At 53.9% G+C, this 12,836-nt stretch overlaps 1 protein-coding gene across 5 annotated transcripts in view; it reads right to left on the bottom strand.

Annotated features, from left to right (window-relative positions):
* Positions 1–12,836, bottom strand: part of LOC106568312 (membrane-associated phosphatidylinositol transfer protein 2) — an 87,331-nt gene that overhangs the window by 30,512 nt on the left and 43,983 nt on the right. For all 5 annotated transcript variants that reach the window (XM_082960499.1, XM_082960498.1, XM_082960500.1 and 2 more), the window contains exons 4-5: positions 11,553–11,671; positions 495–728 (exon numbers count right to left, since the gene is read on the bottom strand). In XM_082960499.1, the coding sequence (XP_082816625.1) occupies positions 495–728; positions 11,553–11,671 (353 nt within the window). The remainder of the gene's footprint in view (positions 1–494; positions 729–11,552; positions 11,672–12,836) is intronic.

The raw sequence follows: 12,836 nt of genomic DNA, 5'->3' as shown, positions 1-12,836 counted from the left end.
CACACACGCACGCACGCACGAACACGCACGCACACACACACGCCCGCACGCGAGCGCACACACACACGCACGCACGCACGAACACGCACGCACACACACACGCCCGCACGCGAGCGCACACACACACACACGAACACGCACACACACCCGCACGCACACACACACACACACACACACACACACACACACACACACACACACACACACACACACACACACACACACACACACACACACACACACACACACACACACACACACACACTGTATACACACAACATGTACTACTACTAAGTCAACAGTGATCAGTCAGGCTTGAAATCTCACACCAACAGTAGAGAGGAAGGAGATGGAAAGTTAGCCAGGTGTCTCCAGCAATAATCAACTACCTCTAAATGTGCTACTGTACAGGAAAACACACACACACACACACACACACACACACACACACACACACACACACACACACACACACACACACACACAGTACCTACCAACATCGTGTATGAAGCGTTCTATCTTGGACTGCATGCCCCAGTATCTGAACTCCACCTTGCAGAGCTTGTAGGCACACATGACTGGGTTCTGGGTGGGGTTCTGGTTGATCATTTCGATCCAGTCGTCAGTCAGTGGTCCTCGCTGAGTTTTCACCGATACATACAGCTTAGGATCCTCCTCAACCAGGTACTCATGGGGCGCAATGTAGTCCTTGACGATATCAATGGGGTCTGGGGGATGAACACACAATCACACTGTCAGTACAGGGCACAGACCACAATGAGCCATGTAGTGAATTCTGGATGGTTACTTCTTGACTATTTCAAATTTTGGAGTGAATGGGATTGGAGGGAATCAGAATAGAATGGAAAAAAAGCACAGACCTTAAAAACCCTTAGAGGGACAATAGTACAGCTATCTAAAGCCACTAGAGGTCCCTGCTGTATACAGCTAGCTAAAGCCACTAGAGGTCCCTGCTGTATACAGCTGGCTAAAGCCACTAGAGGTCCCTGCTGTATACAGCTGGCTAGGAGCCACTAGAGGTCCCTGCTGTATACAGCTGGCTAAAGCCACTAGAGGTCCCTGCTGTATACAGCTGGCTAGGAGCCACTAGAGGTCCCTGCTGTATACAGCTATCTAAAGCCACTAGAGGTCCCTGCTGTATACAGCTGGCTAGGAGCCACTAGAGGTCCCTGCTGTATACAGCTGGCTAGGAGCCACTAGAGGTCCCTGCTGTATACAGCTGGCTAGGAGCCACTAGAGGTCCCTGCTGTATACAGCTGGCTAGGAGCCACTAGAGGTCCCTGCTGTATACAGCTGGCTAGAAACCACTAGAGGTCCTTGCTGTATACAGCTGGCTAAAGCCACTAGAGGTCCCTGCTGTATACAGCTGGCTAAAGCCACTAGAGGTCCCTGCTGTCTACAGCTGGCTAAAGCCACTAGAGGTCCCTGCTGTATACAGCTGGCTAAAGCCACTAGAGGTCCCTGCTGTATACAGCTGGCTAAAGCCACTAGAGGTCCCTGCTGTCTACAGCTGGCTAAAGCCACTAGAGGTCCCTGCTGTATACAGCTGGCTAAAGCCACTAGAGGTCCCTGCTGTATACAGCTGGCTAAAGCCACTAGAGGTCCCTGCTGTCTACAGCTGGCTAAAGCCACTAGAGGTCCCTGCTGTATACAGCTGGCTAGGAGCCACTAGAGGTCCCTGCTGTCTACAGCTGGCTAAAGCCACTAGACGTCCCTGCTGTATACAGCTGGCTAGAAGCCACTAGAGGTCCCTGCTGTATACAGCAAGCTAGAGCCACTAGAGGTCCCTGCTGTCTACAGCTGGCTAAAGCCACTAGAGGTCCCTGCTGTCTACAGCTGGCTAAAGCCACTAGAGGTCCCTGCTGTATACAGCTGGCTAGAGCCACTAGAGGTCCCTGCTGTATACAGCTGGCTAAAGCCACTAGAGGTCCCTGCTGTCTACAGCTGGCTAAAGCCACTAGAGGTCCCTGCTGTATACAGCTGGCTAGGAGCCACTAGAGGTCCCTGCTGTCTACAGCTGGCTAAAGCCACTAGACGTCCCTGCTGTATACAGCTGGCTAGAAGCCACTAGAGGTCCCTGCTGTATACAGCAAGCTAGAGCCACTAGAGGTCCCTGCTGTCTACAGCTGGCTAAAGCCACTAGAGGTCCCTGCTGTCTACAGCTGGCTAAAGCCACTAGAGGTCCCTGCTGTATACAGCTGGCTAGAGCCACTAGAGGTCCCTGCTGTATACAGCTGGCTAAAGCCACTAGAGGTCCCTGCTGTCTACAGCTGGCTAAAGCCACTAGAGGTCCCTGCTGTATACAGCTGGCTAAAGCCACTAGAGGTCCCTGCTGTATACAGCTGGCTAAAGCCACTAGAGGTCCCTGCTGTATACAGCTGGCTAAAGCCACTAGAGGTCCCTGCTGTCTACAGCTGGCTAAAGCCACTAGAGGTCCTTGCTGTATACAGCTAGCTAAAGCCACTAGAGGTCCCTGCTGTATACAGCTGGCTAGAGCCACTAGAGGTCCCTGCTGTATACAGCTGGCTAGGAGCCACTAGAGGTCCCTGCTGTCTACAGCTGGCTAAAGCCACTAGAGGTCCTTGCTGTATACAGCTAGCTAAAGCCACTAGAGGTCCCTGCTGTCTACAGCTGGCTAAAGCCACTAGAGGTCCTTGCTGTATACAGCTGGCTAAAGCCACTAGAGGTCCCTGCTGTATACAGCTGGCTAGGAGCCACTAGAGGTCCCTGCTGTATACAGCTGGCTAAAGCCACTAGAGGTCCCTGCTGTATACAGCTGGCTAAAGCCACTAGAGGTCCCTGCTGTATACAGCTGGCTAAAGCCACTAGAGGTCCCTGCTGTATACAGCTGGCTAGGAGCCACTAGAGGTCCCTGCTGTATACAGCTGGCTAAAGCCACTAGAGGTCCCTGCTGTATACAGCTGGCTAAAGCCACTAGAGGTCCCTGCTGTATACAGCTGGCTAGAGCCACTAGAGGTCCCTGCTGTATACAGCTAGCTAAAGCCACTAGAGGTCCCTGCTGTATACAGCTGGCTAAAGCCACTAGAGGTCCCTGCTGTATACAGCTGGCTAAAGCCACTAGAGGTCCCTGCTGTATACAGCTGGCTAAGAGCCACTAGAGGTCCCTGCTGTATACAGCTGGCTAGGAGCCACTAGAGGTCCCTGCTGTATACAGCTGGCTAGAGCCACTAGAGGTCCCTGCTGTATACAGCTGGCTAGGAGCCACTAGAGGTCCCTGCTGTATACAGCTGGCTAGGAGCCACTAGAGGTCCCTGCTGTATACAGCTGGCTAAAGCCACTAGAGGTCCCTGCTGTATACAGCTGGCTAAAGCCACTAGAGGTCCCTGCTGTCTACAGCTGGCTAGGAGCCACTAGAGGTCCCTGCTGTATACAGCTAGCTAGAGCCACTAGAGGTCCCTGCTGTATACAGCTGGCTAGGAGCCACTAGAGGTCCCTGCTGTATACAGCTGGCTAAAGCCACTAGAGGTCCTTGCTGTATACAGCTAGCTAAAGCCACTAGAGGTCCCTGCTGTCTACAGCTGGCTAAAGCCACTAGAGGTCCCTGCTGTATACAGCTGGCTAAAGCCACTAGAGGTCCCTGCTGTATACAGCTGGCTAAAGCCACTAGAGGTCCCTGCTGTATACAGCTGGCTAAAGCCACTAGAGGTCCCTGCTGTATACAGCTGGCTAAAGCCACTAGAGGTCCCTGCTGTATACAGCTGGCTAAAGCCACTAGAGGTCCCTGCTGTATACAGCTGGCTAAAGCCACTAGAGGTCCCTGCTGTATACAGCTGGCTAAAGCCACTAGAGGTCCCTGCTGTATACAGCTGGCTAGGAGCCACTAGAGGTCCCTGCTGTATACAGCTGGCTAAAGCCACTAGAGGTCCCTGCTGTATACAGCTGGCTAAAGCCACTAGAGGTCCCTGCTGTATACAGCTGGCTAAAGCCACTAGAGGTCCCTGCTGTATACAGCTGGCTAGGAGCCACTAGAGGCCCCTGCTGTATACAGCTGGCTAGAGCCACTAGAGGTCCCTGCTGTATACAGCTGGCTAAAGCCACTAGAGGTCCCTGCTGTCTACAGCTGGCTAAAGCCACTAGAGGTCCCTGCTGTATACAGCTGGCTAAAGCAACTAGAGGTCCCTGCTGTATACAGCTGGCTAAAGCCACTAGAGGTCCCTGCTGTATACAGCTGGCTAGGAGCCACTAGAGGTCCCTGCTGTATACAGCTGGCTAGGAGCCACTAGAGGCCCTGCTGTATACAGCTGGCTAAAGCCACTAGAGGTCCCTGCTGTATACAGCTAGCTAAAGCCACTAGAGGTCCCTGCTGTATACAGCTGGCTAGGAGCCACTAGAGGTCCCTGCTGTATACAGCTGGCTAGGAGCCACTAGAGGCCCTGCTGTATACAGCTGGCTAAAGCCACTAGAGGTCCCTGCTGTATACAGCTGGCTAGGAGCCACTAGAGGTCCCTGCTGTATACAGCTGGCTAGGAGCCACTAGAGGTCCCTGCTGTCTACAGCTGGCTAGAAACCACTAGAGGTCCCTGCTGTATACAGCTGGCTAGGAGCCACTAGAGGTCCCTGCTGTCTACAGCTGGCTAGAAACCACTAGAGGTCCCTGCTGTATACAGCTGGCTAGAGCCACTAGAGGTCCCTGCTGTATACAGCTAGCTAAAGCCACTAGAGGTCCCTGCTGTATACAGCTGGCTAAAGCCACTAGAGGTCCCTGCTGTATACAGCTAGCTAAAGCCACTAGAGGTCCCTGCTGTATACAGCTGGCTAGGAGCCACTAGAGGTCCCTGCTGTATACAGCTGGCTAAAGCCACTAGAGGTCCCTGCTGTCTACAGCTGGCTAAAGCCACTAGAGGTCCCTGCTGTATACAGCTGGCTAAAGCCACTAGAGGTCCCTGCTGTATACAGCTGGCTAAAGCCACTAGAGGTCCCTGCTGTATACAGCTGGCTAAAGCCACTAGAGGTCCCTGCTGTATACAGCTGGCTAGAGCCACTAGAGGTCCCTGCTGTATACAGCTAGCTAAAGCCACTAGAGGTCCCTGCTGTATACAGCTGGCTAAAGCCACTAGAGGTCCCTGCTGTATACAGCTAGCTAAAGCCACTAGAGGTCCCTGCTGTATACAGCTGGCTAAAGCCACTAGAGGTCCCTGCTGTATACAGCTGGCTAAAGCCACTAGAGGTCCCTGCTGTATACAGCTAGCTAAAGCCACTAGAGGTCCCTGCTGTCTACAGCTGGCTAAAGCCACTAGAGGTCCCTGCTGTATACAGCTGGCTAGGAGCCACTAGAGGTCCCTGCTGTATACAGCTGGCTAGGAGCCACTAGAGGTCCCTGCTGTATACAGCTGGCTAAAGCCACTAGAGGTCCCTGCTGTCTACAGCTGGCTAAAGCCACTAGAGGTCCCTGCTGTATACAGCTGGCTAAAGCCACTAGAGGTCCCTGCTGTATACAGCTGGCTAGGAGCCACTAGAGGTCCCTGCTGTATACAGCTGGCTAGGAGCCACTAGAGGTCCCTGCTGTATACAGCTGGCTAGGAGCCACTAGAGGTCCCTGCTGTATACAGCTGGCTAAAGCCACTAGAGGTCCCTGCTGTATACAGCTGGCTAAAGCCACTAGAGGTCCCTGCTGTATACAGCTGGCTAAAGCCACTAGAGGTCCCTGCTGTATACAGCTGGCTAGGAGCCACTAGAGGTCCCGGCTGTATACAGCTGGCTAAAGCCACTAGAGGTCCCTGCTGTCTACAGCTGGCTAGGAGCCACTAGAGGTCTCGGCTGTATACAGCTGGCTAAAGCCACTAGAGGTCCCTGCTGTATACAGCTGGCTAAAGCCACTAGAAGTCCCTGCTGTATACAGCTGGCTAAAGCCACTAGAGGTCCCTGCTGTATACAGCTGGCTAAAGCCACTAGAGGTCCCTGCTGTCTACAGCTGGCTAGGAGCCACTAGAGGTCGCTGCTGTATACAGCTGGCTAGGAGCCACTAGAGGTCCCGGCTGTATACAGCTGGCTAGAGCCACTAGAGGTCCCTGCTGTATACAGTGAACTAGAAGCCACGAGAGGTCCCTGCTGTATACAGCTGGCTAGAAACCACTAGAGGTCCCTGCTGTATACAGCTGGCTAGAGCCACTAGAGGTCCCTGCTGTATACAGCTGGCTAGGAGCCACTAGAGGTCCCTGCTGTATACAGCTGGCTAGGAGCCACTAGAGGTCCCTGCTGTATACAGCTGGCTAAGAGCCACTAGAGGTCCTTGCTGTATACAGCTGGCTAGAGCCACTAGAGGTCCCTGCTGTATACAGCTGGCTAAGAGCCACTAGAGGTCCTTGCTGTATACAGCTGGCTAGAGCCACTAGAGGTCCCTGCTGTATACAGCTGGCTAGGAGCCACTAGAGGTCCCTGCTGTCTACAGCTGGCTAGGAGCCACTAGAGGTCCCGGCTGTATACAGCTGGCTAAAGCCACTAGAGGTCCCTGCTGTCTACAGCTGGCTAGGAGCCACTAGAGGTCTCGGCTGTATACAGCTGGCTAAAGCCACTAGAGGTCCCTGCTGTATACAGCTGGCTAAAGCCACTAGAAGTCCCTGCTGTATACAGCTGGCTAAAGCCACTAGAGGTCCCTGCTGTATACAGCTGGCTAAAGCCACTAGAGGTCCCTGCTGTCTACAGCTGGCTAGGAGCCACTAGAGGTCGCTGCTGTATACAGCTGGCTAGGAGCCACTAGAGGTCCCGGCTGTATACAGCTGGCTAGAGCCACTAGAGGTCCCTGCTGTATACAGTGAACTAGAAGCCACGAGAGGTCCCTGCTGTATACAGCTGGCTAGAAACCACTAGAGGTCCCTGCTGTATACAGCTGGCTAGAGCCACTAGAGGTCCCTGCTGTATACAGCTGGCTAGGAGCCACTAGAGGTCCCTGCTGTATACAGCTGGCTAGGAGCCACTAGAGGTCCCTGCTGTATACAGCTGGCTAAGAGCCACTAGAGGTCCTTGCTGTATACAGCTGGCTAGAGCCACTAGAGGTCCCTGCTGTATACAGCTGGCTAAGAGCCACTAGAGGTCCTTGCTGTATACAGCTGGCTAGAGCCACTAGAGGTCCCTGCTGTATACAGCTGGCTAGGAGCCACTAGAGGTCCCTGCTGTATACAGCTGGCTAAGAGCCACTAGAGGTCCTTGCTGTATACAGCTGGCTAGAGCCACTAGAGGTCCCTGCTGTATACAGCTGGCTAAGAGCCACTAGAGGTCCTTGCTGTATACAGCTGGCTAGAGCCACTAGAGGTCCCTGCTGTATACAGCTAGCTAGAGCCACTAGAGGTCCCTGCTGTATACAGCTGGCTAGGGGCCACTAGAGGTCCCTGCTGTATACAGCTGGCTAAAGCGACTAGAGGTCCCTGCTGTATACAGCTGGCTAGGAGCCACTAGAGGTCCCTGCTGTATACAGCTGGCTAGAAGCCACTAGAGGTCTCTGCTGTCTACAGCTGGCTAGGAGCCACTAGAGGTCCCTGCTGTATACAGCTGGCTAAAGCCACTAGAGGTCCCTGCTGTATACAGCTGGCTAAAGCCACTAGAGGTCCCTGCTGTATACAGCTGACTAAAGCCACTAGAGGTCCCTGCTGTATACAGCGGACTAGAAGCCACTAGAGCTCCCTGCTGTATACAGCTGGCTAAAGCCACTAGAGGTCCCTGCTGTATACAGCTGGCTAAAGCCACTAGAGGTCCCTGCTGGATACAGCTGGCTAGGAGCCACTAGAGGTCCCTGCTGTATACAGCTGGCTAGGAGCCACTAGAGGTCCCTGCTGTATACAGCTGGCTAAAGCGACTAGAGGTCCCTGCTGTATACAGCTGGCTAAAGCCAATAGAGGTCCCTGCTGTATACAGCGGACTAGAAGCCACTAGAGGTCCCTGCTGAATACAGCTGGCTAAAGCCACTAGAGGTCCCTGCTGTATACAGCTGGCTAAAGCCACTAGAGGTCCCTGCTGTATACAGCTGGCTAGAGCCACTAGAGGTCCCTGCTGTATACAGCTGGCTAGAAGCCACTAGAGGTCTCTGCTGTATACAGCTGGCTAGAAGCCACTAGAGGTCTCTGCTGTCTACAGCTGGCTAGGAGCCACTAGAGGTCCCTGCTGTATACAGCTGGCTAGAGCCACTAGAGGTCCCTGCTGTATACAGCTGGCTAGAGCCACTAGAGGTCCCTGCTGTATACAGCTGGATAGGAGCCACTAGAGGTCCCTGCTGTATACAGCTGGCTAGAGCCACTAGAGGTCCCTGCTGTATACAGCTGGCTAGAGCCACTAGAGGTCCCTGCTGTATACAGCTGGATAGGAGCCACTAGAGGTCCCTGCTGTATACAGCTGGCTAGGAGCTACTAGAGGTCCCTGCAGTCTACAGCTGGCTAGAAGCCACTAGAGGTCTCTGCTGTATACAGCTGGCTAGGAGCCACTAGAGGTCCCTGCTGTATACAGCTGGCTAAAGCCACTAGAGGTCCCTGCTGTATACAGCTGGCTAGAGCCACTAGAGGTCCCTGCTGTATACAGCTGGCTAAAGCCACTAGAGGTCCCTGCTGTATACAGCTAGCTAGAGCCACTAGAGGTCCCTGCTGTATACAGCTGGCTAGAAGCCACTAGAGGTCTCTGCTGTATACAGCTGGCTAGGAGCCACTCTAGGTCCCTGCTGTATACAGCTGGCTAGAGCCACTAGAGGTCCCTGCTGTATACAGCTGGCTAAAGCCACTAGAGGTCCCTGCTGTATACAGCTGGCTAGAGCCACTAGAGGTTCCTGCTGTATACAGCTGGCTAAAGCCACTAGAGGTCCCTGCTGTATACAGCTGGCTAGGAGCCACTAGAGGTCCCTGCTGTATACAGCTGGCTAGAGCCACTAGAGGTCCCTGCTCTATACAGCTGGCTAGGAGCCACTAGAGAACTCTGCTGTATACAGCTGGCTAAAGCCACTAGAGGTCCCTGCTGTATACAGCTGGCTAGGAGCCACTAGAGGTCCCTGCTGTATACAGCTGGCTAAAGCCACTAGAGGTCCCTGCTGAATACAGCTGGCTAGAGCCACTAGAGGTCCCTGCTGTATACAGCTGGCTAGGAGCCACTAGAGGTCCCTGCTGTATACAGCTGGCTAGAGCCACTAGAGGTCCCTGCTGTATACAGCTGGCTAGAGCCACTAGAGGTCCCTGCTGTATACAGCTGGATAGGAGCCACTAGAGGTCCCTGCTGTATACAGCTGGCTAGGAGCCACTAGAGGTCCCTGCTGTATACAGTGGACTAGAAGCCACTAGAGGTCCCTGCTGTATACAGCTGGCTAGGAGCCACTAGAGGTCCCTGCTGTATACAGCTGGCTAAAGCCACTAGAGGTCCCTGCTGGATACAGCTGGCTAGGAGCCACTAGAGGTCCCTGCTGTATACAGCTGGCTAGAAACCACTAGAGGTCCCTGCTGTATACAGCTGGCTTAGATCCACTAGAGGTCCCTGCTGTATACAGCTGGCTAGAGCCACTAGAGGTCCCTGCTGTATACAGCGGACTAGGAGCCACTAGAGGTCCCTGCTGTATACAGCTGGCTAGGAGCCACTAGAGGTCCCTGCTGTATACAGCTGGCTAGGAGCCACTAGAGGTCCCTGCTGTATACAGCTAGCTAAAGCCACTAGAGGTCCCTGCTGTATACAGCTGGCTAGGAGCCACTAGAGGTCCCTGCTGTCTACAGCTGGCTAAAGCCACTAGAGGTCCCTGCTGTATACAGTGGACTAGAAGCCACTAGAGGTCCCTGCTGTATACAGCTGGCTAGGAGCCACTAGAGGTCCCTGCTGTATACAGCGGACTAGAAGCCACTAGAGGTCCCTGCTGTCTACAGCTGGCTAGAGCCACTAGAGGTCTCTGCTGTATACAGCTGGCTAGGAGCCACTAGAGGTCCCTGCTGTCTACAGCTGGCTAAAGCCACTAGAGGTCCCTGCTGTATACAGCTGGCTAGGAGCCACTAGAGGTCCCTGCTGTATACAGCGGACTAGAAGCCACTAGAGGTCCCTGCTGTATACAGCTGGCTAAAGCCACTAGAGGTCCCTGCTGTATACAGCTGGCTAAAGCCACTAGAGGTCCCTGCTGTATACAGCTGGCTAGAGCCACTAGAGGTCCCTGCTGTATACAGCTGGCTAAAGCCACTAGAGGTCCCTGCTGTCTACAGCTGGCTAGGAGCCACTAGAGGTCCCTGCTGTATACAGTTGGCTAGGAGCCACTAGAGGTCCCTGCTGTATACAGCTGGCTAGAGCCACTAGAGGTCCCTGCTGTATACAGCTGGCTAGGAGCCACTAGAGGTCCCTGCTGTATACAGCTGGCTAGGAGCCACTAGAGGTCCCTGCTGTATACAGCTGGCTAAAGCCACTAGAGGTCCCTGCTGTATACAGCTGGCTAAAGCCACTAGAGGTCCCTGCTGTATACAGCGGACTAGAAGCCACTAGAGGCCCCTGCTGTATACAGCGGACTAGGAGCCACTAGAGGTCCCTGCTGTATACAGCGGACTAGAAGCCACTAGAGGTCCCTGCTGTATACAGCTGGCTAGAAGCCACTAGAGGTTCCTGCTGTATACAGCTGGCTAGAGCCACTAGAGGTCCTTGCTGTATACAGCTGGCTAGGAGCCACTAGAGGTCCCTGCTGTCTACAGCTGGCTAAAGCCACTAGAGGTCCCTGCTGTATACAGCTGGCTAAAGCCACTAGAGGTCCCTGCTGTATACAGCTGGCTAAAGCCACTAGAGGTCCCTGCTGTATACAGCTGGCTAAAGCCACTAGAGGTCCCTGCTGTCTACAGCTGGCTAGGAGCCACTAGAGGTCCCTGCTGTCTACAGCTGGCTAGGAGCCACTAGAGGTCCCTGCTGTGTTTGTGTGTGTGTGTGTGTGTGTCTGTGTGTGTGTGTGTGTGTGTGTGTGTGTGTGTGTGTGTGTGTGTGTGTGTGTGTGTGTGTGTGTGTGTGTGTGTGTGTGTGTGTGTGTGTGTGTGTGTGTGTCTGTGCGTGTGTTTGTGTGTGTGTGTGTGTGTGTGTGTGTGTGTGTGTGTGTGTGTGTGTGTGTGTGTGTGTGTGTTGTGTGTGTGTGTGTGTGTGTGTGTGTGTGTGTGTGTGTGTGTGTGTGTGTGTGTGTCTGTGTGTGTGTTTGTGTGGTTATGTAATCGTCCCCCTGCAGAGTCAGTCTGGGCCAGACAACACACACTGCACTGTGGGAGTGGTGCAGTTTAAAGCCAGTCAGCAGCTCTCACACACAAACACACACAGAGAGAGAAAGACCAGCAGCAGCATAAGATGGAACTCACGCTGTCTGCATTTTAATGACCACAGTGTGTGTGTGTGTGTGTGTGTGTGTGTGTGTGTGTGTGTGTGTGTGTGTGTGTGTGTGTGTGTGTGTGTGTGTGTGTGTGTGTGTGTGTGTGTGTGTGTGTGTGTGTGTGTGTGTGTGAAACAGTGAATCACTGACTGCTCTCTGAAATCCATGAAGCCAAGACAGACAGACTGAGAACAGTACGCTTAAGAAGGCGAGGTGTGTGTGTGTACCATACCTACAGTCCTCGCTCTTTTGTCTGCTGATGACAGATTGAAGCACTCTTGGGTCCCTGTGTCAGGTTTATAATACGTCTCAATGTCTATGGAGAACTTCTCTACGAATGGACAGGTATACCTGGAGAGAAAGAAAGGGAGAGAGGGAGAGCGGGAGAGTAAGCAAAGTAGTAAGAGGGGTTCTCCCCTCTTGGTGGTTAGGAGCATGTCTCTTTCACATCTTGTCCTTGTGTAGGGGTGTAGGGTAGGGGTGTAGGGTAGGGGTGTGAGGTAAGGGTGTTGGGTAAGGGTGTAGGGTAGGGTGTAGGGTAGGGAGATAAGGTAGGGGTGTGAGGTAGGGGTGTGGGGTAGGGCTGTGGGGTAGGGGTGTAGGGTAGGGGTGTAAGGTAGGGGTGTGGGGTAAGGGTGTAAGGTAGAGGGGTAGGGTAAGGGTGTAGGGTAGGGATGTGGGGTAAAGAGGTAGGGTAGGGGTGTAGGGTAGGCGGTAAGGTAGGGATGTGGGGTAGGGATGTGGGGTAGGGGTGTAGGGTATGGATGTAAGGTAGGGGTGTAAGGTAGGGGTGTGGGGTAAGGGTGTTGGGTAAGGGTGTAGGGTAGGGTGTAGGGTAGGGGGATAACGTAGGGGTGTGAGGTAGGGGTGTGGGGTAGGGCTGTGGGGTAGGGCTGTAGGGTATGGGTATAGGGTAGGGGAATAAGGTAGGGGTGTAAGGTAGGGGTGTGGGGTAGGGGGGTGAGGTAGTGCTGTGGAGTAGGGTAGGGGTGTAAGGTAGGGGTGTAAGATAGGGGTGTGGGGTAAGGGTGTTGGGTAAGGGTGTAGGGTAGGGGAATAAGGTAGGGGTGTAAGGTAGGGGTGTGGGGTAAGGGCTGTGGGGTAGGGCTGTAGGGTATGGGTGTAGGGTAGGGTTGTAAGGTATGGGTGTGGGGTAAGGTTGTAAGGTAGGGGTGTAGGGTAGGGGTGTAAGGTAGGGGTGTGGGGTAAGGGTGTTGGGTAAGGGTGTAGGGTAGGGTTTGGGTAGGGGGATAAGGTAGGGGTGTGAGGTAGGGGGGTGGGGTAGGGCTGTAGGGTATGGGTGTAGGGTAGGGTTGTAAGGTATGGGTGTGGGGTAAGGGTATAAGGTAGGGGTGTAGGGTAGGGCTGTAGGGTAGGGATGTGGGGTAAAGAGGTAGGGTAGGGGTGTAGGGTAGGGGTGTAAGGTAGGGATGTGGGGTAGGGATGTGGGGTAGCGCTGTAGGGTATGGGTGTAGGGTAGGGTTGTAAGGTAGGGATGTGGTTTAAGGGTGTAAGG

This window comes from Salmo salar, chromosome 13 (assembly GCF_965601325.2).
Source record: "Salmo salar chromosome 13, fSalSal1, whole genome shotgun sequence".
NCBI lineage: Eukaryota > Metazoa > Chordata > Actinopteri > Salmoniformes > Salmonidae > Salmo > Salmo salar.
The sequence above is the reverse complement of the archived record's forward strand: the minus strand, read 5'-3'. Positions and strand labels throughout refer to the sequence as shown.